The following is a 23,790-nucleotide window of genomic DNA, read 5'->3' on the forward strand; positions in this document are numbered from 1 at the left end:
GCCCGTTCTACTAAGCTGGTTGAATATGATAATTTGGAGATGGTTCACGCTGTTATTGATTTTTGATACTCTTTGCTTGAATATTATTGATGGATCTTAGAATTTCGACAACTATCAACCTCAATGTGATTCTATTCTTTCAAGCTTGATGATTGCACACAAATCCCCAACAATAAAAAACTTCTTTTCGAGGAATTATTTTTGGATTGTGGTCTTGGTTTGGTATTTCCCCACAATATAAATCTATTATTTTCCACAATAGTTAAGGCTTGGTAAAACTAAATACAAAAAACCATTTACCCAATCTACCTCTGCACCATTTGTAATGGTTCTCTAGTATTCTAAGTAGACGAACCCCAACAAATGTATGCCCAGAGTTCAATCTCGTAAACTCCAAATATTTCTTCTCAGCTTAAAATGTTTTTGATAAATCCTTATAAAAATTTGTCTTATAACTTCACAAGTTGGTAGGTAAACCAGCTCTGACACCACTGTAATATCCCAAATGGATATTGGCCCAATTTTATCTCAAAATAATTTTCAGAACATAAACATATGAAGATGCATTATAAACCACACTATAAACTAGTAGATTCTCATAAAATACCTTAGAATATGTTACTACATTATACATAACAATAAAATAACTAGCATTCACAAATCTCATCTTAAACACAATTTTACAGTTAGATTGGAATACTAAAAAAAGAACCTCTAAGCACATGTGAGACACCTCGTGTGACGTTTCCACGGGCAATGGTTTTGCGTCCACTACCTACCGACATGAGGGTTTACGTCCACAAGCTGGATGAAAGTTGAAGCTTTCGAAATAACTCTTTGAAGAGAGAAACTGAAATTTGAATCATAAATCAAGCATATAGAAATGAGCTTGTTCTCCACCTTTTAAAGACCCAGCCTATGACACTTGAATTTTTGTATTCTTGTCCCTGTCCCTCATGCCACTCGTCTCTTATTCACCCTCCTCTAATTAAAATTGACTTAATAATTATGTATTAAATCCTCAAAGGTCATATATTGGATTGGCCTATCAGCTTTTAATGTCCCAGAAAAAGGAGACATTATACTTAGTTGGATTTTTAGTGGTCTATGTACTTTTCCCATTCAATATTTGCAATCTGTATATAAATGTCACTATCATAAGCCCTTACAAGTAGGGACATTACAGTGGTATCAGAGTAGGACTCTTGCCATCTTGTGAAGGATAGTTAATGCAAACTAATCAAAAAGAGCAAAGAGCAATAGAAAGAGAGAGGAAGAAGGGCGACACCACCATGAGTGCTCAACTAAGTAAGGATCTAAAAGCCTTCATGGAGCAAACGACCCAAATCACTCAATCACTCATGGAACAAAATAGGGAAATAAATAAACTTCTCCAAATCATTCAAAACACAAACAACACAAATTCTAGACCCAACAATGTGAGGTATATTAATTCAAACCATTCTAAGAATAATCATAACTCATCCACATCTTCCTTTTTACCGCAAGAAAATAAAAAAGGCGAAGGGGAGGAGGCCAATGAAGACTCAAATGATAATGTAGAAAGAATTTTAGAAACATATTCTCAACTAGCTTCGAAATTAAGAAATAATGTACCTTTTAAAGACTACTATGACACAAAAATGAAGGACATTTCCAATCGCAAGAGGAAAACTCCATGCAATTAGGATCTAGAAAAGAAGATCAACAAGGTAGTCCTACCTGACTTTGATGGAACAGAAAAAATTCCTGTGCGGACATGGGTAGAAAAATTAGACACATCTATCATAGTCCCATGACGGAAGATAACTCGATCAAATTTGTTGTACTATTATTAACTGGAATAGCACACAAATGGTGGCAATATGGACGAAAAAGCCATGGATATTAGCACATAACCGTATATAATGAATTAACCCAAAAACTCATTAGAAGATTTGATCAAAAGGACCTAGAATGGTACATCCAAGAATTGACTGTATTAAGACAATAGAGTACTATGGGTGAATTTGCAAATGAATTTCAAAGATTATCTGCATTTGTTACAAAAATATACCAAAGACAGCTTACCTACCCATTTGTAGAAAGATTAAGAGATTCAATTCGTAGTATGGTGAGTGCCATGGAACCAGTTACACTAGAAGAAGCAATTTTTAAAGCCAAGAAATTCAATCATCCATTGTCTAAAGATCGGTTCAAAAATTTGCCTCCTAAAGAGACGAGTAAACCTTGTTACTTTTATAAGAGTCCATGGGAAAAAGGACACAAATGTAAGGAAAGAGAAAAAAGGGACCAAATAAATGAATTAGAAAGGAAAAATCTATGTTTTAAATGTAAGGGACCCTGGGGATACAACCACATATGCAAAAGAGGAAGTCATATCCATAATATAGAAGAAGAAGAAGAACATCCAAACAAAAAGGCAAGGGGGGAAGAAGTAATTGGATCCATAGCCACAATTTCTCAAACCAACGAAAACCAACCTTTTAGAATCAAAGGCATAGAGTAATCGCCTTAGTTGATAGTGGAACTTCCCATGACTTTATTAGTAAAAGTCTTGTTGCAAGGAGAAAATTAGAGACAAAAGACTTCATGGGATTTAAAGTGGCTTTTGCCAATGGAAAAATTGGGCAATGCTCTAAAATTGTTTCTGATCTAGAAATTAAATTGGGCGAACACACAATCAAGAGAAATTTCTATGTAGTAGGTTTACAATATGATTTAATTTTGGGACTACCTTAGATAGATTCCCTTGGGCATTTTATCATGGATCACCCCAACTTAGAAATATGTTTTAAACAAGAGGGAAAAGAAATCACCCTAAAAGGACTACCTAATGGAACTCCAAAAATAGTCTCATATAACATAATCGAAAGAATATTTCGACACAACCAAGTAGAGTGGGTTGCACAATGTATGATTATAAACAAATCTATACTGCAAAATCAAGTGACTTGTGGACATCCAATCTATCTTAAGGAAACATAAAAAGGTCTTTGAAGAACTCCCTCTAGAACTTCCCCGTAAGAGAGGATTTGAACATATGATAGAATTAGAAGTTGGAACGAAATCTGTGATAATGACACCTTATAGACATCCTCATAAATTCAAAGAAGAGATTGAAAAAATCATATAGGAGTTACTTGAGATGGGCCTCATTCAACCTAGTTCCAATCCTTTCGCTTCATCAATAGTATTGGTAAAAAAGAAAGATGGAACATACATAATGTGCATAGACTACAGAGCCCTCAATAAAAGGACAATAAATAATAGATATCCTATATCAAGTATCGATGAGCTACATGGTGCACAATACTTCTCCAAAATTGACCTACGTTCCAGCTACCACCAAATTCGTATGAGGAAGGAAGATGTGCATAAGACTACTTTTAGGTGTCACTATGGACATTTAGAATTCCTAGTTCTTCCATTTGGCCTTACTAATCCCCCAGCTACTTTCCAATCATGCATGAATCACATTTTTAAGAAGCAATTAAGAAGATTTCTACTTGTATTCTTTGATGATATTCTCATTTACAGTAAAACATGGGAAGAACACCTCAAACATATTGAAGAGATTCTTGAGTATTCTGGAATCGAAATCATTGTTTGCTAAAGCATCAAAATGTGAATTTGGATTGGAAGAAATCTTTTATCTTGGGCATAAAATCAATGAACACCTCATACACGTTGAAGAGATTCTGAGTATTTTGGAATCAAAATCATTGTTTGCTAAAGCATTAAAATGTGAATTCGGAGTGGAAGAAATCCTTTATCTCAGGCATAAAATCAATGTAGTGGGAGTAAGTGTTGATGATGAAAAGATCCAAACCATTAGGGATTGGCCAAAACCGAAAACCCTAACACAACTTTGAGGATTTGTAGGATTATGTAGCCATTATAGGTGCTTTGTTAAGGGGTTTTCTAAAATAGCCACCCCTTTAACCGATTTGACTAAAAAGGGAGCATTTGCTTGGAATGACACAACAGAACAAGCATTTGACAAATTGAAGGAAGCAATGAGTACATGTCCAGCTGTGGCCATTCCAGACTTCACACTATGCTTTGAACTACAATGTGATGCATTAGGAGAAGGAATTGGAGCAGTCCTCATGTAGAACAAGCACCCCATAGTGTTTGAGAGTCGTAAGCTTACAAAAGTTGAAAGACTATTCCATCTACGAGAAAGAAATGTTGGCGATAATGCATGCACTAGCCAAATTTAGACAATACCTTTTTTGTGGAAAATTCAACATCAAAATAGACCATAACAGCCTAAGATTCTTTATGAACTAGAAGGACCTCAATGATCATCAATAAAAATGGGTCAGCAAAGTTCAATCATACAATTTTGACATTGAATATGTTAAAGGGACCAATAATGTAGTAGGAGATGCACTATCAGGACAAAATTTTATAAATACCATAACCCGCATCACAATAGATTGTAAAAATGATATTATCACATAATATGTCAAAGATCATCAAGCTAAAGAGATAATGGAAGGGATATTACCTAATGATGACTATAAAATAGTGAACAAACTCATGATGACTATAAAATAGTGAACAAACTCATTCTGTATAAAGGGACGATATGACTAACTTCAAATTCCAAAGTGAAGGGAAAATATTAAAAGAACATCATGACAATCCATTAAGATGGCATCCTGGATACTATAAAACCTATAAACAAATAAGGGAGAGATTTCATGGAAGGGCCTCAAAAAGGATGTTTAGAAATATGTCCAAGAATGCATGATATGTCAAAGGAATAAAGTTGAGCAAAGCCCCCCAGTAGGCCTTTTACAACCTTTACCCATTCCTAAAAGAAAATGGCAAAGCATTTCCATGGATTTCATAATAGGTCTGCCTAAGGTACAAGGAAAGGATTGTGTTTATGTAGTAGTGGATTGTTTGACTAAGTATGCACACTTCCTTGTAATAGGCATAGACTACAAGGCCCCACAAATCATCGAAGTATTCTTTAAAGAAATTTTTAGGCTACATGGAATACCACCGAATATAGTCAGCGACAGAGACAATAGGTTTCTTAGTCAATTTTGGCAAGAACTATTTCGACTTGCAGGAACGAACTTAACTCGTAGTAACAGTTACCACCCACAAACAGATGGACAAAAAAGAGATTGTAAATAAATGGATAGAAGGTTATCTACAGAATTATGTCACAGGACAACAAAATGCTTGGGTCAAGTGGCTACACCTAGGGGAATATTATTATAATGCTACTCACCATATGTCTATAGGCATGACCCCTTTTAAAGCCCTATATGGCTACAAAGCCACCTCATTTGGGAATTTGATTTTTATAGATAGTAATGTACTTGGAGCTAAAGATTTCATTCAATGCAATGTAGACTTGATGAAAACTCTAAGAGTAAATCTCCACCATGCCCAAAATCAACAAATGTTTTTATGTAGAGAAAAAACGTATTGAAAGAACATTTGAAATTGGAGACATGGTTTTCTTGTGACTGCAACCTTACAAACAAACATCGATTAAATCAAGTGCAGCATAAAAGTTAAAGCCTAGGTTCTATGGACCATATACAGTCATGAGAAGAATTGGCGAAGTAGCCTATGAGATTGAATTACCTAAAAATAGTAAGATTTACAATGTTTTTCATGTATCTAGGCTCAAGAAAGTTTTGGGAAGACAAATTACCCGATGTAGGGAACTACCACAATTAGATGATGAAGGAAAGCTTATGTTAGAACCAGAGACTATCATCGATAAGCGAGAGAAAAGGTTGAGGAATAGAGTTATCCTAGAATTCTTGGTCAAATGGAAAAATCTTCCAAAAGATGCTACATGGGTGGGCAAAGAAATCTTGGGCCAGCCCAAATTGCTTGAGGACAAGCGAATTCGGGGGGGGGGGGGGGGGGGCGGGGTGGACTGTCATGAGCCACCATTGACATAGATATTCAGATATATGTAAAATATTAAGTATAATATGTAAATCATTGTTATACATAATTGTTGATTATACATGATAATAAATCAAAGAAGTATAATTGTTAATTGACATAATTGTTAATAAAAGTGCTTATAAACAAAGTTTGGAGGCATCGTACTTATTGGAAGTAATACAAATGGGAGCATGTGTAAGTGGTTGGAAGGGCATCGATGGGAGGAAGAGAGGACAATAAGCAGAGTCAACACATCTTGCAGTAGACTTCACCCGCACAAAGGACAGGACAATGTGGAGGGAGATTAGGTCCGCACGATCCCACGTCACCCAAGACTTGCAGAAGGTAATAAAGTGAACATATGTTATTATAAGCGTTGTTCTAATATTAACCATGGTAAAGATAATGTAATATAATTAAATAAGAAATACAAAGATAATCGGAATGTGTAATTTCTTTCCTTCGAAATAATTAGATTAAAGGAAATAAACATTTAATTGAGTAATTAATAAAGTAAGAGGTAATGATTCAAAAAGGATCTCAAGATTATGTTAATCAGTAAGATCTAGGTGGATAAGAGGGTAAGGTTGATTCCTAAGGCAAGAGGGGTATGTACAGACTTTTGGGTTTAGGTTTATCGAGCTATGGGACCCCACCACAATGTTCGAGTATTGTAGTATTGTATAGCATCTAGGCATGGTGAGGGATGGAAAGCAGCCATTGAAAGGCTACAGACCTTGAGAAAGGACCAAGGTTTTGTCAAGGCTTTAATGCGGTCTCCTTGTCCAATTCACGAGGGACCTAGCCTATACATACAATGAAGTATATATATATATATATGAAGAATTCTCTTGACTAAGTAATGAAATGATACTCTTCTAAATTGATTCTTTGGTAAAACAAGACAATATTATAAGCCCTTACAAGTACAGACATTACAGTCAACTTTGTTTATTATAGACATGATATCTTAGCCCAACCTGGGCGTATAACAAATTTGTATCAGAAGGTCCTTTGACACTTCATTATCATAATCAATAACATCTATGTGTTGCCCTTACCTATCTGTAAAACCTTAAGTATCCCCACACATTCTCAATTGAGAAGACCCTCTTTACCCTGGATTAGACATGGAACACTTGTGTCCTACCATTGAGCATACTGGTGTTAAGAGTGTCGGCTATGCAACCATCTAGGTTATGGAGTCCTTCCCATCAGCCCATCTATCCAACTACTAGCAACCTTGACCTCTAGTGATTATAGTAGAAAGCATGCCACTCGACTTACCGTGGCCAGGGATTTACATGGACAGTATGTGCTCGATCACCCACCGCTCGACTTGACAACAAGATTATACCCATTGATCACCATGAGATGACTCAGTCTAAATTACTTGTTTATGTTCAATATTGATTTGTTTAGTGCTGATTATTCTTTTTGTCTTGCAGGTTATTTCACATAATCTTTGATTATCAGACCACACCCTACATCTTGACCTTGCTGGTCATCCTTGATGGATCTCGGTGTGGTTGTCCCTTCATTCTTGATCAAGTTTGTTTATTATAGACATGATTTCTCAGCTCAACCTAGGCATATTATAGATTTGTATTAGAAGGTTCTTTGACATTTCATTGTCATAAATTATAATTAATAACATCTATGATGGCACCCTTCCCTATCTAAGCTACATACATGTAATGCCATTGTATAGGGATTGCACAGTAATGTAATCTTCCAAACTATTTAAGTTCCGATATGAAACATGTAAATATACAACAAACAATTCAAACTGTTTTTGTAAGAGCAATTCATAGCAATGGTTGAGCAAAATGAACAATTCATCAACATGGATTCTAGTCCATCGACTTTGCTCATGACGCTAGTATTTACTCATGCGATGTGCCAAACTCAACACCCATACTCATAAAAAGAAATGGATAATGATGGGTAGGAAGGAAGGACGACCTGGTTTGCAAGAAGAGGTCACCCTCAACACTAGTATGGCCGACACAACTCCTCAACTCACAATGGATTCAACTCATAGGTGAATCAACGACACTATATGTGCGGATCACAGATGAGAAACAATTGGCTAATATGAATGTTATCTGAGAAATAAATCAAAGACTCATGGAATGTGATCGCATATATAATTCAACGGCTCATGGAATGTAATTGCAAGTAATAACAATGGCTAGTACGAATACTTTCTTAGATATAATTCAATGGCCCATGGAATGTAATTGTAGGTAAGAATGATGGCTAGTATAAATGAAATCTTAGATATGTAGCACTATGAAGGCAAAGTGTGGATGGTAAAAACAATTGCCGAGATTTGGAGTGAATGTGTTATGCTATATAAGAATGCAATTTCATAAATAAAGAACGACTTTTATTTCAAATGTATGCTTGGTTCCAAGAGATGCACTCTCGGTTGGAGTTACAAACAAGGTGAGGAAGGTGGCGGAAATGAGAGTTACCTCCAAGAGCCATCGAAATACAAATGGCTAATTTAATAGTTTCAAAATAGGTCGTTGGAAAAAATAAAGGCCAATGACTCAAAATAATAATAATTTTAAAACACTGTGAAAAGATGGAATTATTAATTTTGTTCTCAATGTCAATATAAGGACATCATCTTGTATCTACCTATACCCGTATATCCATGTGCACATACACACACATATGCAAAATTTTAATTATACGTACCTTGTGTATATGTCATATTTTAAGTGAGCATATACGTTCATATACGTCATTATTGAATTTAGGCATATGTATGTGTATATGTGTATATACATATACGTGTACATGTAGATATCATGGTGTCTTGGTATTAAGACATGTCTATTATAATAGAAAGCTCTAAGATTATCCCAACAAATATAAAGGTAACCATTTGTTCTAGATCAATTATTTTATTATCTTATTAATTGTGTAGACAAACTTAACTCATGGTGATCACAAGGTATACCTTGCTTGCTTGGTCCAGTTTTCTCTTGACCAAGGTGGTTTAGGTTCCATACTTGTTAAATCAATGGTAGGAGGTTCCCACATGCCCTTTCCTTTTCTAACAATGCTTCCCCCTTCGTCGCATTCATGCTAAAGAAATCTATCAAAGCAATAACATATATCCCAGTTGTTTAATCAAAATCAAATAATCATATTAGCTAAACAACTTGGCATTCATATAACATCATAACGAAAACCATTATTTCAATTTCTCATGAAACATAACGATTAACCAAGTCTTCAATTTCGCATGAAACAATAACGAATAACTAACACTTCATTTTCACATGAAGTCAAAAATAAATAACAATTTAACCAACCAACCCAATTTTGTTTGAAGTCTAAACAACTACAACGACATTTTAATCAAGCAAAAATTCGGTATGTAACAATTTAGATGTTGTTGGGAAAGTTGTGGCTTCATGACTGTGTAATGTACTTGATTGGAAGAAGTCATGCTATACTTATACAGGTGAGCTAAGCTAGTGTGAGTATAGGCTTGGATTGATGTTGAGTGTCCCCATGGAGATGATTAATGAGATTGTGTCTAGGCTCATTGAATTTGGGAAAGAAAATGATGATGAGGAGCACAATTTCCAAGGTGATAAGGTGGCGTAGGCCCACATGGCCCTCAATTTGCCCTCAATTTGCCCATTTGTTGATAAATAATTGCCTACTTTTTATTGGCCCATGTGGCACCAAGTGGTTAGGCCCACATGGCCTTTTTCTCTAATTGGCTCTTAGAAGCATTTGAATTTTCTCATTGGTCTACTAGTTGGTGGCTGCTTCTACAAGCTCTCTTTTCTCATTGGTCCACTTGGTAATGCACTTTATCTGCTTGTTATGTTATTCTATTTTCTCATTAGTCCTTCGAAAGCAATGTAATTTTTCTATTGGCCCACATGGTGGTGCATAATTGTAATGGGTGGGCATTTAATATTTGTAGCTATCGTTATGGAAAGCCTAATTAAGGCCTATGTGGATTAATATGGTCCATGATTTCAACTCAATATTGGCTGTTCATTATAATTGAGCCCCCTATATAAAAACATGATCATATTAGTCGTAAGTGAGTTATGTTGAAGAATTGTTGCCAATACATTATCATTTTTGCTCTATTATTCATTGTTAAGTGTGCATGGTGAATTGTTATGATCTATTTGGAGTACTGCATGGTTCCTTCACTTCCTCACTTAGAATAGATTTCGTATCAAGTTGTTAAGCTTTAAGTAACTGAGTTGGCTGAAAGACATTGTGGATGCTTACTTGCTAAACTCAAACATAAAACTAGGCCACTAGCCTCTTGCCGATTATAAGTGTGTCATACGTGGTTAGCTAGTAACTGATCACACTCAACTTCAATTGATAGTCAATTTTTAATTTTTGGATATACATGAGAAGCTTGGACTGGGTGAATGGAGGCGTTAACAAGATTGCATCTAGTAAAGCCCGAGTTCATTCATACTTTCTTGCATCTATAGTTGAAGTGAGAAGTTGAAGTTGAGAGTTAAAGAGTTGGAAATCAAATTATATATTTATATTGTACATTGTAAAGCCAAATCTTTAGAATCAAATTGTCAAGTCTTGAGAAACAGTGTAAGTCCCCTTTGTGATCCAACAAATCACATCATTTCAATTGAGCATCCACAATTAAGGAAATCTTGAAGTCACCATGTGATCTTACTTCGCAATCTTAGTATAAGAAGTGACCTTATTCAAGAGAGGATTGAGAATTTAGTGTTTCACTTTAAAACATTGGGTGTTTGATTCTGCATGTTGTAGTGGAATAGAACTCACATCAACACAATCATTATATATATTTTTATTATGTACAAATATGCAAAAAAATTCAACAAAGAACATGCATTAAATAGATTTTTATGATCATGATATATCAGTAACATTTTACTTGCTTAGTCTTATAGTTTGATGGGTTTTAGGGGAGCACCAAAACAAGGTTGAGGGTAGCACCCCTTGTGAGGGTTTGAGGATGAGAGAGAGAGAGAGAGAGAGATCTTGGAGTAGAAAGGAGAGATAGAGAGGGGATAGTGTAAAAGGGAAAGGGGTAGGTTTATAGTTCATTTGAATCATATGCTATATTGAGAGAGAGAGAGATCTTGGAGTAGAAAGGAGAGATAGAGAGGGGATAGTGTAAAAGGGAAAGGGGTAGGTTTATAGTTCATTTGAATCATGTGCTACATTTTGTAATTGTAATAGTTTTTCTATTTTCATTTGAATGCAAACAGCCATGTATGATATGGTGTATTAATTTATTTGAATGTTTTTGAACTATCAATTGGCATTTATATTTATGTTTTATCTTTGGCATTTGGCATTTCTCAATGATGAAGTATCATACTATCTAATGATTTAATTTTCTATATTTCTAAGTTTCTTTAAATTTGTGTATGTGTGTGTGTGTGTATACATATATAGACACACACATGCACCCAAATACATTATAACCCCCCAACAAAAAATTCACGTATCCACATACTAGGTTCTTGTACCTACATTCATATTGGTAACTTAGCCAAATGCACAAGGTTTGAGGAATAGGAAATCACTTAGGATCTCATTTAACAAAAATAATTGTCTGTTGGTTGGGGTGGGGGGGGGCAAGGTCATGTTATGCCCCTAACCTATAATGTACATGGGGATGTTTGTACTCGATATATGGATAGCATAATTATTAGTTAAATTATATGATGATTAACATAGTCTTCTAGGTAGTTAGGTAGGCCTAGGTGGCATCGTAGTAATACAGGGACGTGTCCTTGCCCTTTTTCCTCGACGCACCTAAGACGGGGATGCACTTGGGACAGGGGGATCACGTTCCTGCATCCCTAGCGGTGCCACCATTGGGTCGTCGTCTCGCTAGGGACATCCTCGCGTCCCTTGTGGGGACAAAGGGACGCGAACAAGTCCTCCCCTGAGGAGATGGGGGGAAGTGAACAAGTTCCTTGACCCCTCTAGGGGATGGTTGGGTGTGTCCTATCCAACCAAAAAAAATTGAAGTTTGTTTAATAAAATTAAACATGTTTGAATATTCTATTGGGCGTATTGAATATCATATCATGTTGCTCAATGTAATCATCTCTCTGATGAGATACTCATACTTTTGATATGTATGACTAAAATTATGTACTCTTTCGTTTTCTCATTCAACTATTTGCAATTTTAATATATATTGTTCAATACTCAATGTTCCACTTTTATGTTCAATTTTCAAGACTCGAGTATTTAAATTTTAGTAAATTCACATTTCCATTACTAACATTTTTAGTACCGCATCTATAGTATATGGTATATACAACCAAATCCCCCCTTCTATCCCCGCTGTCGTCTCCAAATTGAGGCTTCTTTGTTCCCCCGTCTCTTCATCCCCTAGGGCGGTGTAACTATGGGTGGCATCCATGACAAAAGTATGTTATTAGAGGCTAGCATAGTATCATTATATTGTGAACTCTGTTCTTGTTGACTTTTCAGACCCCCTTAAAGGCAACTTATTATTGAGTATTATCAAGTATTTGCAGCATCTTTCCTATTATATTCTTTTGTGCAAGTTATACCTTTATAGTTAAGCTGCTTGATGATAGTGACTTAATACTTTCTGATTGTGAATGTCTGACTACGTTAATGTTGCTGGGAGGCAAGCATTTGATGCTTCATATGAACCCAAATGATCCTCATTTGTTGTGGCCATTTCGTTTTATTACATCTTGAGGCATGCTTTTATAATTGCTTATCTAAGCATATAACTTGCATCCATCAATTGAGTATTTGAATTTCTGTAGTATTCAGTACCTACAAGGAATTTCATGTTGGAATTTGTAATATATATATATATATATTTTCTTGGCAAAAGTGGGAGATCCACCATAATTATATTAATATAACTAGTTCAATGACTCATTCGTGGAAGAACTAGAAAGAAACCCCAGAGTCATAATCATATACATGCTAAAAAATAGCGATAATTACATTTGGTTTTATGCATGAAAACCACATATCCATATTTAATGGATGCAAAATACACAGTCCCATAACATTTCAAACAAAAACCCATTCACCACCATGAACTGAAATCTAATGCTCATTCATTGGAGATGAGGGACAGGGCACAAAATTTCAAGCCTGTTCCTAGCTTGCAGGCAGCCCTGAGGCAGATAGAGTGTCCCACCCATCGATTGAAGGTTAAGCGGTTGGAGGACTAGTAGTAGAATGCATTGGAGATAAAGACACATTCAGATCAAGCATTATGCTTGAGGAGCCCGAAAGTATTCCGAAGTAGGGAACGTAGACGAAGGCTGAACCAAAGGAAGTGGAGAGAGGAGTAGGTCAAAAGCAACATGTGCTATTCACCGAATTTTATCTGTGAAGTCCAACTCGAGAACTAGAGATACCATCGGTAGGTTGTTATTGACGATACAATAACTCCTCTGCTCCATTGCCCATTTAAAGCTATTGTATGCCATGAAGTGCTCATGACTAACCATGATATCAAAGTGAGAACAAGTGCTTTGCTTGATCAAAAATCATAATTGTGAAGGGCAACCATAAGCCGAGCATCTGAAATGAACTGGGACGGAGTACATTGTTGGCATTGAGCAACACAAGGTCAGCCGATAGCAGAAGGTTGACTAAGTTGGATAGGAAGATTGAGACGAGTTGCGAAGGGAAGGCCGACAATTTTGTCCTTGGTAGAAGCACTTGCTCACCAATTGCTCGTCGAATAGCCTGATAGTGGAGCATGGAGTTACAAATGAACGCTTGCTTGATTTGAGGACCATCAATCCTATGTTGAAACGGAAGCTCAGAAGGGAGCAACTCTCCGTTGGTGACTCCCATTCCTTCCACTGAGCTCTATCAATTTGCCCTATCTAATATGGTGATCCGATGGGCCCTCTGGTTCAGCAACACCTGGAATCAAATTGTCCCCTTCCGCATGTAGAATACTGCACGTGTCACAGCAAGGAATTAGATACATAACAAGGTAGGAACATGTCAGTTTGGCCGCACATAATTTTGATGAAAATTATGTCAATCTTAATATGCTAATGATGTTTGAACTGATGTGTGTAAATGTTGACGAGAAATGACTGTAGGGAGATGCTGGCAAGCGTACTCCTCCGATAGCACATTCATTAGTGCATCATCCCACCGCACAAGCATACTGATGCAACCTTGAAATCATATGTACAACTGATGCGGTGTCTTAAAGGCTTGAGATAACAAATTTAAATGCCAAGGAAAATATTGAAAGCAGTCACATCTACACAAATTGGCACAAATCAAGAATTGGTGGCTTTCCTTGCTAAGGATCTCTTGAATTCTAGCATCCTGTTTGATGATGTCGTCCGGGTTGAAGGACATAACATTTTGGCCATCACACCCTTTATTAGCCAGGTGATCAGCCAATCCATTTCCTTCTCGCAGCGTGTGTGAAATGTAGACAACTTGGAATGAATCTAGTAATTGCCAAATCTGTTGTAAAATATAATTGAGTTTCGAATTATGCGATACCCAGCTAATACATGCTTTGATGATTACCAATGAGTCGCCTTCAATATGAATATGCTGGAAATTTCCAATTTTAGCCAAAACCAAACCTTCAAAGAGTGCCTGGGCTTTTGCTATATTATTTGTTCCAAAGGGGAGAGGGCAAAATTTTAAAGCTAATAAGGATCCCAAATCAAATACCTGCACCTAAAATTCCCGGGTTTCCTCTTGATGAGCCATCAAAGTTAATTTTAACAAACTCTTTAGTTGGTGGCATCCATTTAACTGATGTCCAATTGTTTACCTTAGCATCTGTTGGCTGATGACACCAACCAAAATGTACATGTATACTTTTCCATTCACGCAAAATAAAAGAATCCCAAGGTGTCATGGGAAGGTTAAACCTGAGCTTACTGTGACTAGCATTTACTACTTCTGAGATTGATCTTTCTAGTCCTAAAGTGATTTCTTGGATTGGCGAAGAAATACTACGAAAGATTCTTTTGTTTCTCTCCCACCATATTGCCCATACAACAAGTGTAGGAATACACTTCCAAATAGCAGAGAACAATGATGAAGGATACAGATCTGGCCAGGATTCAAATAGATCTCATAATTTGCATGGAAGTGGTGTGTAGTAATGGAGTTTGTTGATGACAAAAAGCCAACAATCTTGTGCAAATTGGCAATTTAGAAATAAATGATTTGAATCTTCCTGCTGTTTATCACAAAATAAACAATTAAAGGGCTGACCTATGTTGAGTTTATGGAGCCGATCACTAGTTAGTGCCTTGTTCTTCAATGCTATCCAAGCAAAGCATCCAGCTTTAGGAAGAGTAAGGTGATTCTGACAAAATGAGTAAGCACGTGAAGGAGTAATGGTAGAGTCCCTCTGTGTGGATAAGTTTATATCCTTCTTTGATGGAGAAATTCCCTTCTTTCCCAGGAGCCCAAATCAAATTATCCTCCAACATTGAAAAGTAGACTATTTATTTTGAGAAAATGCTTTTCAACATCTGAGCTCCTTGGAGGGATAATGGTTGATCATAAGGATCTTTCCATATCACTTTTCTTGAAAATATGCATACTGCTGATACATAGTCACAAAGGTGAAGGCCCCATACATTTTCCAAAGTAGTAATGATGTCATCTATATCATTTCTTTGGGCTAAAAGTGGTGCACCATTCCATGAATCCCTCCAAAATTTCACTGCTAATCCATTATTAACCTCCCATGTTAGAAATTTACATATAATTTCTCTAGATGATATCTTGAAATCCCAAATGACTGAACCTTTTGGGGGGTTTGAAACCATGAGAATTCTAGCTGGATTGGGCTCATCCAAATACTTTTTTTGCATAATTTTGCACCAAGTGTTATGGAGTTTGGTATACATCTACCAGATTAGTTTCCCCCCAAAAGCTTGGTTTCATTTTTTAAGGTCATGGATCCCTGCTCCACCTAGGTGCTTAACCTGAGACATATTTTCGAGGGATATCAAAGGGATTTTCTTTGTACCATGCATGTTTTCTGACTAGAGAAACTCTCTAATCAACTTCTGTATGATCTGAATGATCGATGGAGGTGCTTTTAGAACTGATAGATAATAGTTTGGGATCGCTGAAAGAACTGTATTGATTAATAAAATTCTGCCTGAAAGAGATAACCACCGAGCTTTCCATGTCACTACTCTAGCTTTTATCCTTTCAATAATGGGTGTCCAATAGCTAGCTTTGTTTGCTCCCATGAAAAAAGGAACACCAAGGTAAACAGATGGTAGGAAGTCAATTGAAAAACCAGGTAGTTTAACAATTATATTGGATATAATCTGATTACTATTGAACAGATATATTTTAGACTTATGAGGGTTAACTTTTTGATTTGAAGCTGCTGAATAAAGGTCCAATGCCTTTTTAATCTGCCTAGCCTCTAACATGCTAGACACCCCAAGGAGTAAAGTGTCATCTGCAAAGAGGGAATGTGTCACTGAGATATCAATCTGTCCAATCTGAACTCCTTTCCAACAACCTAGAGCATGTTTATTCTGAATCAGCCTACTAAATGATTCTGCCATAAGGATAAATAACACTGGCGATAAAGGATCACCCTTCCTGATACCTTGTGTGGAAGAGAAGAAACCTGCTGGCACCCCATTTATCAATACAGAGAATCCAGCACCTGAAATGCACACCTTGATCCATTTACACCAGCCTTTTGAAAACCCAAATTTTTGCACAACTTTAAGCAAAAATGCCCAATTAACTCTGTCATATGCCTTCATCATATCCAGTTTGATGACAGAGTGTGATGCTTTACTAGTATTAATGGAATGGAGAGTTTCATGTGCCACTAGAGCACCTTCCATAGTTTCTCTACCTGGTACAAAATCTCCTTGTAGTTGTGATACAAGTTGGGGGATGAGGTACTGCATTCTGAGGTATATTGCCTTTTTAATGATCTTATAAATTGTGTTACATAGAGAAATTGGTTGGAATTCTGCAAAAGATTTGGGTGTGTTGACCTTGGGAATAATGGCAATATTTGTGGCATTGAAGCTCTTTAACATAGATTTGCTAATTCTAGATTCTTCTAGTACCCCCAACAAGTCCCATCCAATCCAATCCCAACATGATTGGAAAAATAGCGCTGTAAACCCATCTGGTCCAGGTGCTTTGTCTGGAGGCAAGGAGAAGACCACAGTTTTAAGTTCCTGGATTGTGAATTGGGCCATGAGCTTGTAGTTATCTGCTGCTGAAACTAACGTCGGAATAGTCTCTAACAATTCCACCATTGTTGGGGGTACTAAATCTGGAGTCTGTGGGGGGCCTAAAAGGGATTTAAAGTATCTGACACCTTCTTGGATGCTTTGTGGATCAGATAAAGAGATACCTGACTACGCATTATTGATAGAAAAGATATGATTAACTGCTGCCTTTTGTTTTGCTGAAGAACGAAAATATATCGTATTCCTGTCCCCCTCCCTTAACCACAATTCTCGTGATTTTTGCCACTAGCACCCCTCTTCTCTACAACAAATTTTCTCGCAATCTTGCAGGAGAGTTTTCTGTGAATTGTATGAATCTTTATCCATGCCTTGCTTAATAATATTACTATATATGGCTTCCAATTTTTGTTTTACCTCTTCTTTTTCCTTGAAGATATTTTTAAAGACCTCTTTATTCCATTTCTTAATCTGCTTTTTCATATGCTTCATTTTGTGATCAAACTTATACATACTAGTTCCCTCAATAACTGGCGCAGAAGCCCACCATTGCCTAAGTAAGGGGAGGAAAGTTGGATGTCGCAAGCACATTATTTCAAATTTGAAAGATGATCTCTGTCAAAGTCCTTGAGATGGTATTGCCAAATTCACTAGCAAGCTGATAGGAAAATGATCAGACCCTGGATGAGGCATGATTGCTGATTGACATGTGACATTTTTTAGTTTCCAGTTCTGTGATAGCAGGAATCTATCCAATCTGACAGCTATCCGTGAAAAGTTTGCTCTTTTATTTGTCCATGTGAATGTACCACTGGATGGCTCTATATCCACAAGGCAATTATTTTAAACAAAGCCTGAAAAATCTTGAATTGTTCTGAGTGGAGGAGAAATGCCACCAGTATTTTCTGACATTTTAAGGATAGCATTAAAATCTCCACCCATTATGACATAAGGGTCTATTTGCTGCTGAACCACATCCGTTAGTTCCTGCCATAATCTCTGTTTATCCACTGTTGATGTGGGGTCGTAAACATTGAAGAGAAGGGTGTCTAAGCCAAAGAGGGCTATCTTAATTGCTTGCCAATTATCTTTCAATTGAAAAATCTGTCCTTGTATTGACTTTGGATCCCATAGTAGAGCTAGCCCTCCTGAAGCTCCAGCTGCTGTGCTATGGACAGATTTCCAGTTTGACCAGGTACCAATTGATTTGTCAAAAGTATTAGAAGACATCTTGGTTTCTTGAAGGAATATGATATTCAGTTTTAAAGAATCTAGCTCTTGCTTGATTCTCTTTCTTTTGTCAGGGGCATTTAAGCCCCTGACATTCCAAGAGATGATCTTCATTGTTGACAAGGAGAACCTTTAGTTCTCCTTGTCAATCTTTTAGAAGGTGTGAATTTCCCATCCAGTGTTGACTGGATGCCCGCTGCTATTTCTTGTTTGATAAGGTTACTTTTTGGTTTTCTGCCTCTCTTTTTCGGAGTAGCCTTATCCTGTAAACATTGTAGGGGTGTCTGCTCAATTGAAAGGGTGAGGTTATGATCATAAGACCCGTTTAGAGGCTTTTACTCCCAAGACATTTGTTTCCATTTCCACTATGTTGTCCTGAATAATAACATCTTGGGTGGCTTCTGGGTCAGTAAATGTGTTATTACGGATCTGTTCACGAGTTTGGGAAGAGACATCATCTTCCAAAATAGGAGAAGAGTCCATAGAATTGATATAAGAGCTGCCCTGCTTCCCTTGCTGAAAGTCCAATGGTACATGACCAAGATCTGAGACTACCTCTGGTTGCTCTGCTGGTAGATGAAAGCTACTTATGGAATCTGAATCAAAGTTGACACTGCTTGCTATGTAAGGACGCTGAACATCTTGTGATTGCCCCTCCATATCAGAAGAATCACACTTTATGACATCATCTCCCATCACCTGAGGATCAACTGTACTGTGACCAGCAATGTGCATCATAAAGCCTTCTTCTTCTGCTATCTCATATATGATTTTAGTGGCTAACTCTGTCAATAACTGATCTGATAAGTTCTTGAGTCGATGGTTAATTAAAGCTTTTTTGTCAAGGACATCATGAATAGCTGGCATTTGAAGTGGGGATTCACAGAATGTAAGCTGGTGAACAACTCAATCCATTTCTATATTTTGTGGAGTTACCTGCTTCCATCCTAGTAGAGGGGTCTTGTTGGAATTGTAGTAGCATAGAAGAATGTATCTAACCACAAAGAAGAAGAAAATGGATGTCTCATAGGAATGGAGAGAGAGAGGAGCAGTATGTGTAGGGTTGATTATTGGAACTAGATCTTCCTTGTTCCTAGAGCTGTGCAGGACCGAATGAACTGAACACTGTTTGGTGTTTGTACAATGATCTTTGCACACTGCCGGCTGTCAGGTAGCTTGAGAATTACTGTGGACAGGGAAATGCTCTAACTGATGCTGGAATAACATAATGGTCTTTTCATCCTGAATAACAATTTCCTGTTCCCAGTGTCCCCATTTTGAATTTAGGGAAATGTGTTTTGGTAAACCTTTTGCTGGATCAAGGAGGATGCACACTCTGACCTCTTGGTGCGGTTGCTCAAAGGGGATTTAGATCATGTTTGACAAATATTCCAAGCCTATTTGCAATGATCTCGATTATATCCAAATCTCTATATTCTAGAGGTAGTTGAGGCAACACAATCCATATTGGAAAGAATAAAGAGGATCTTCCTTTAAAGTTAATATTTGGAGTCCATATCGAAGTAAAAAGCCCCAACCCTTTACAAAACCAACTTTTATTTTTATGTATAACATCTCTCATTTCAGAGGTTTCAAATTTAGCAAGAATATAACCCAAATCATCATTCAGCCAAAAAATATCTGACAAGCCAGGCGAGCTCTGGAAGGCCCAAGACTTTATAACATCAATAGTGAGTTCAGATTTTGAGGACTTACCTATTAGAGCTTTATCATGAAAGAGGTGCACTTGATCTTGCAGCAGGTGATCCGGAAGTATAATAGTTGACACAGCATGAGGATCTTGATAACAAATCTGTGATTCTGGGTGAATCTGCACCTTTTTGACCTGCCAGATTTGTGAGGAGTTGTTTGGTTTGAAAGGTGCTCTAAAAGTCGCCAGCTGCTTATTTGTCTCAACATTAGTCAAGCTAGGAGCAGGAGAATAGTGAATCATCACAGGAGATCCAGGCGGTGTGCCTTCACATATATCAAATATTGGTTGCTGATGGTTATGGTAGGTATTACCCAATTTTTGATGACTGAAAAATTTGCATGATCTATTGAAACGAGATTGGGGCTGGTTTGAAAAATTTTCCTGCACACTTTTCTTTTTTTAAAGACACCCCCATCTGAAGAAGTGAGGACCTGTTTAAAGGTTGCTGCTGTCTTCTGGCTGCCTGTTTTGACGATTCCCCATTTTCAAAAGTAGAAGTGCCATTAAGTGTGGTGTGACTATCCGACTTGTCCTGTAAACGAGTCTTGCCAGTCATAATCATCTCTTGTTCCCTCTGCTGATGACCTGCTCGTGGTTTTCGTACAGGTGCTTTGACATGGTATCTAGGGTTAACAAAAAAGGGTTTTGCCGGTTGGCCAGAAAATTTCCCTCTAAAAATCTTCATAAAAGTGTTCCTTTCAGCTTGGGCCATATTATCTATTACAGGCAAATTTTTTTGGGCAAATGGACCTGCCTTAAACGCAAATGAGAGATAGCGCTCGGGATCAAGGTGTTCATTACTCTGACTATGATCGTGAAACTTGCACCTACTCAGAGGCCCTTGTCCATTTTGGGATTGAATACCCTGCTCCAAACAGAATTTGTTAAAAAGTTGACTATGCGATTTCAAAGGCTGTCTTCTGCCATTCCTCTGCCAGGTCTGACCACCATTCTGCCTATCGCTCTGCCCTCTGGACGCACCCAAAGTACCCCATCGCTCTACCCTCTGCTCGCATCCGTACCCCATCGCTCTCCCTTGTTGGAAAAAGAATATTGAACTGGAACTGGACCCATTTGTGACAAGAAAAGGTACTGGAATCAGGTGTCATCGGTGAATAAGGTATCGCATTTGAAGATGAGGTATATATGGAAATTAATCCCCTATCTTAGGTAAATGTCAAACAGTAAATTCATTCACCATTTCAGGCATTGCGGGTCTTGGTTTTGACTTGATACACACAATTATAGCATTCGTTAACCAACAAAAGTCATTGTACAATAAATTGATTCCTAATTATGGCATTTGAATTCATTGTCACTTAATCTACAATGGAGGCTACAAAATTTATTTTAAGGAGTTTATAAACCTTAATATTTTTTTGATTTAGTAACATGATTGACCATTCAACATTGGTATTTTCTAAGCAGTGCCGCAAGTAGAGTAATGATATTGGTTAGTGTATTAGGTACTACATTTTCAGCATGTCCATGCAGTATAAATTCCTAGTCAATTTAGTAAAGTTCTTGGTAATTCTGTACAATTCCAGCAAGCAAACAGTTCTATTATTGGAGATTATGATGGAAATTTAGTTAACAGGTAAAAGGAGGTTAGCAACACCTTGGACGATATTCTGTTTTTGCCAATTTTAGCTCTGATGTGAGCCTTCAAATTTTGAAAATCAAATGAGAGAATCCAGGTGAATTATGAGTGAAATTAGTTGGAGGTAATCGATAATTTGCAGGCATCAATTGTTGCTGGTTAAGCTGTCAAGTCAGCATGATTTATTCTTTAATAATGAAATTTCGTGTCATGTCAAACCTGGTAGAAGAGGTAGTTGATAAAAATAAGAAAATAATTATTGAAGCTTTTGATAATCTTTAGGTATTTCATATGCAATGAGAAAGGCTTTGAGTTGCCTTGCTGAATTTGCTTTCATTCTTGAATAATGGATGGTATTTAGTTTTTTGAATTTTTCTGCGTCTTTCAAAGTTGACGAGGTTTGATCGTTTTATCTATTCAATTCATATGTGAGTTGGGTTCAGAACATTGGGACCCAAATTTTTACTTATAAATATTGTGAGCATATGAAATTTGTAAAGAGCTGGACCTTTTACAAGACGATGGGAGTGAGGCAATAAACACAAGCTATTTGATGCATCATTAGCATATCTCAGTAGGTATGTCATGGTTAGATTAGTTAGGAAGAACATACACGTGAATTGAACTCCACTTGGATGTTCTATCAAGGAGGTGTGATACCTTTTAGACCAATATGTTGATAGGTTTCAGACCAGAAGTAAAATTATTCTATTACTTATTTTGAAATAAAATTTCTCTTCTTAGTAGTTTCTGTAAAAGCCTTTTCTTTCTCCAATAGAATGCAATTCCTTTTCTCACAGAATGGTCGGGAGAGGTTCGTGCGGTTACCTACTCAAATGATGGCAACTCTGTTTCAGTAGTTTATCGTGTGACAATCTGTGGGGCTGATGGCGAGGTAATTAATAGAATCATTTTTTTTTTCCAAGAATGCACACAGATATTATGTTACTGCAGGTGCGTCTAATAGTCATTTTATAGGATTTTTTTTGCGAAAACTGCATTAGATATCTTTCTATTCCAAATATGTACAAATTTTGAATGCTACATAATTTTCACGTCATAGATGGATTTTTTTTGGGTGCTGCACTAATTTAATCTCATTTTCTTATGAATAGGCACATCGAGAATCAATTGGCACAGCCTCCATGAATGACACAGATCGTGGGGATCCTGTACAAAAAGCTGAATCAATGGCATTCCGTCGAGCATGTGCTCGTTTTGGGGTTGGACTTCATCTTTATCATGAAGAGTTGAATCCACCCAGTTCTGGCTCCTGACAGCCTCATATTTTGTCCACAAAAAATTGAGAGTTTTGAATCATGCTTTATTTCCACCGTGGAAGTTTATGATAGAATGATAAATTTTTGTAATGTATATAGTTAACTTGCACTTTGTTAATGTCGTGAGGAGTAAAGATATAGCTTTAGATAATAGGCGATCCATTTTGAAACAAGTTGACCAGTCTTGCATGCTACATTGGATTGGATTTTAGCTGGTTTTTGGATTTCCAGCATTTCTTAAGTCGGAGCCAAGTGCTGTCGTATATGAGATATGCATATCTGTCTATAAAAAGAAAACTAAACTTTGTGTAGGTACTAATTCTTGGAGTTCTATGAACTAATTTTGTGTTTGGTTTCTTTTCAAATTCGTTGTGTGGTTTGAATCCTGAGCATAATCTTGCTAAATGTCTTCTCTAATCAGATGGTACGGGCCTTGGATCTAACGTAGGGCTTCTGTCACTGTTTTTATTGTAAATTGTAGCAACCAACTTTCAAACTCTGGAACAGAATAAAAAGATACCTGCATTATGCCACTTTTGTTTTTACAATACGTGTAGTGAATACTTTGAAGCGATTTGGAATTTTGTGCAAGCTTTCCTCTTTGTATACGTAATATCGATTCTAATTTATATTAACATGTGAAGTCATTATCTTTCCAAGAATATGGTGCAATAATAAATTAATAATAATAATTCATTTCCAAATTTACCACCACGGCAGGTTACTATTGCATCTGTTGAGTTTCTGTTGATGATTAATTCTTGCATTTTCTACAATTTCAATTTTGTGTTTTCCTGA

General features: G+C 36.9%; 1 protein-coding gene across 1 annotated transcript in view; it reads left to right on the forward strand.

Moving 5' to 3' along the window:
- LOC149557664 (DNA repair RAD52-like protein 1, mitochondrial) overlaps positions 1 to 23,357 on the forward strand; it is a 67,551-nt gene extending 44,194 nt beyond the window's left edge. The window contains exons 3-4 of the mRNA XM_089832253.1: positions 22,513 to 22,607; positions 22,828 to 23,357. Coding sequence (XP_089688379.1) covers positions 22,513 to 22,607; positions 22,828 to 22,989 — 257 coding nt within the window. The 3' untranslated portion in view covers positions 22,990 to 23,357. The remainder of the gene's footprint in view (positions 1 to 22,512; positions 22,608 to 22,827) is intronic.
- The last annotated feature ends 433 nt before the right edge of the window (positions 23,358 to 23,790 follow it).

This window comes from Cupressus sempervirens, chromosome 5 (genome assembly GCF_028749045.1).
Source record: "Cupressus sempervirens isolate cs-2001-9-10 chromosome 5, ASM2874904v1, whole genome shotgun sequence".
Lineage (NCBI taxonomy): Eukaryota > Viridiplantae > Streptophyta > Pinopsida > Cupressales > Cupressaceae > Cupressus > Cupressus sempervirens.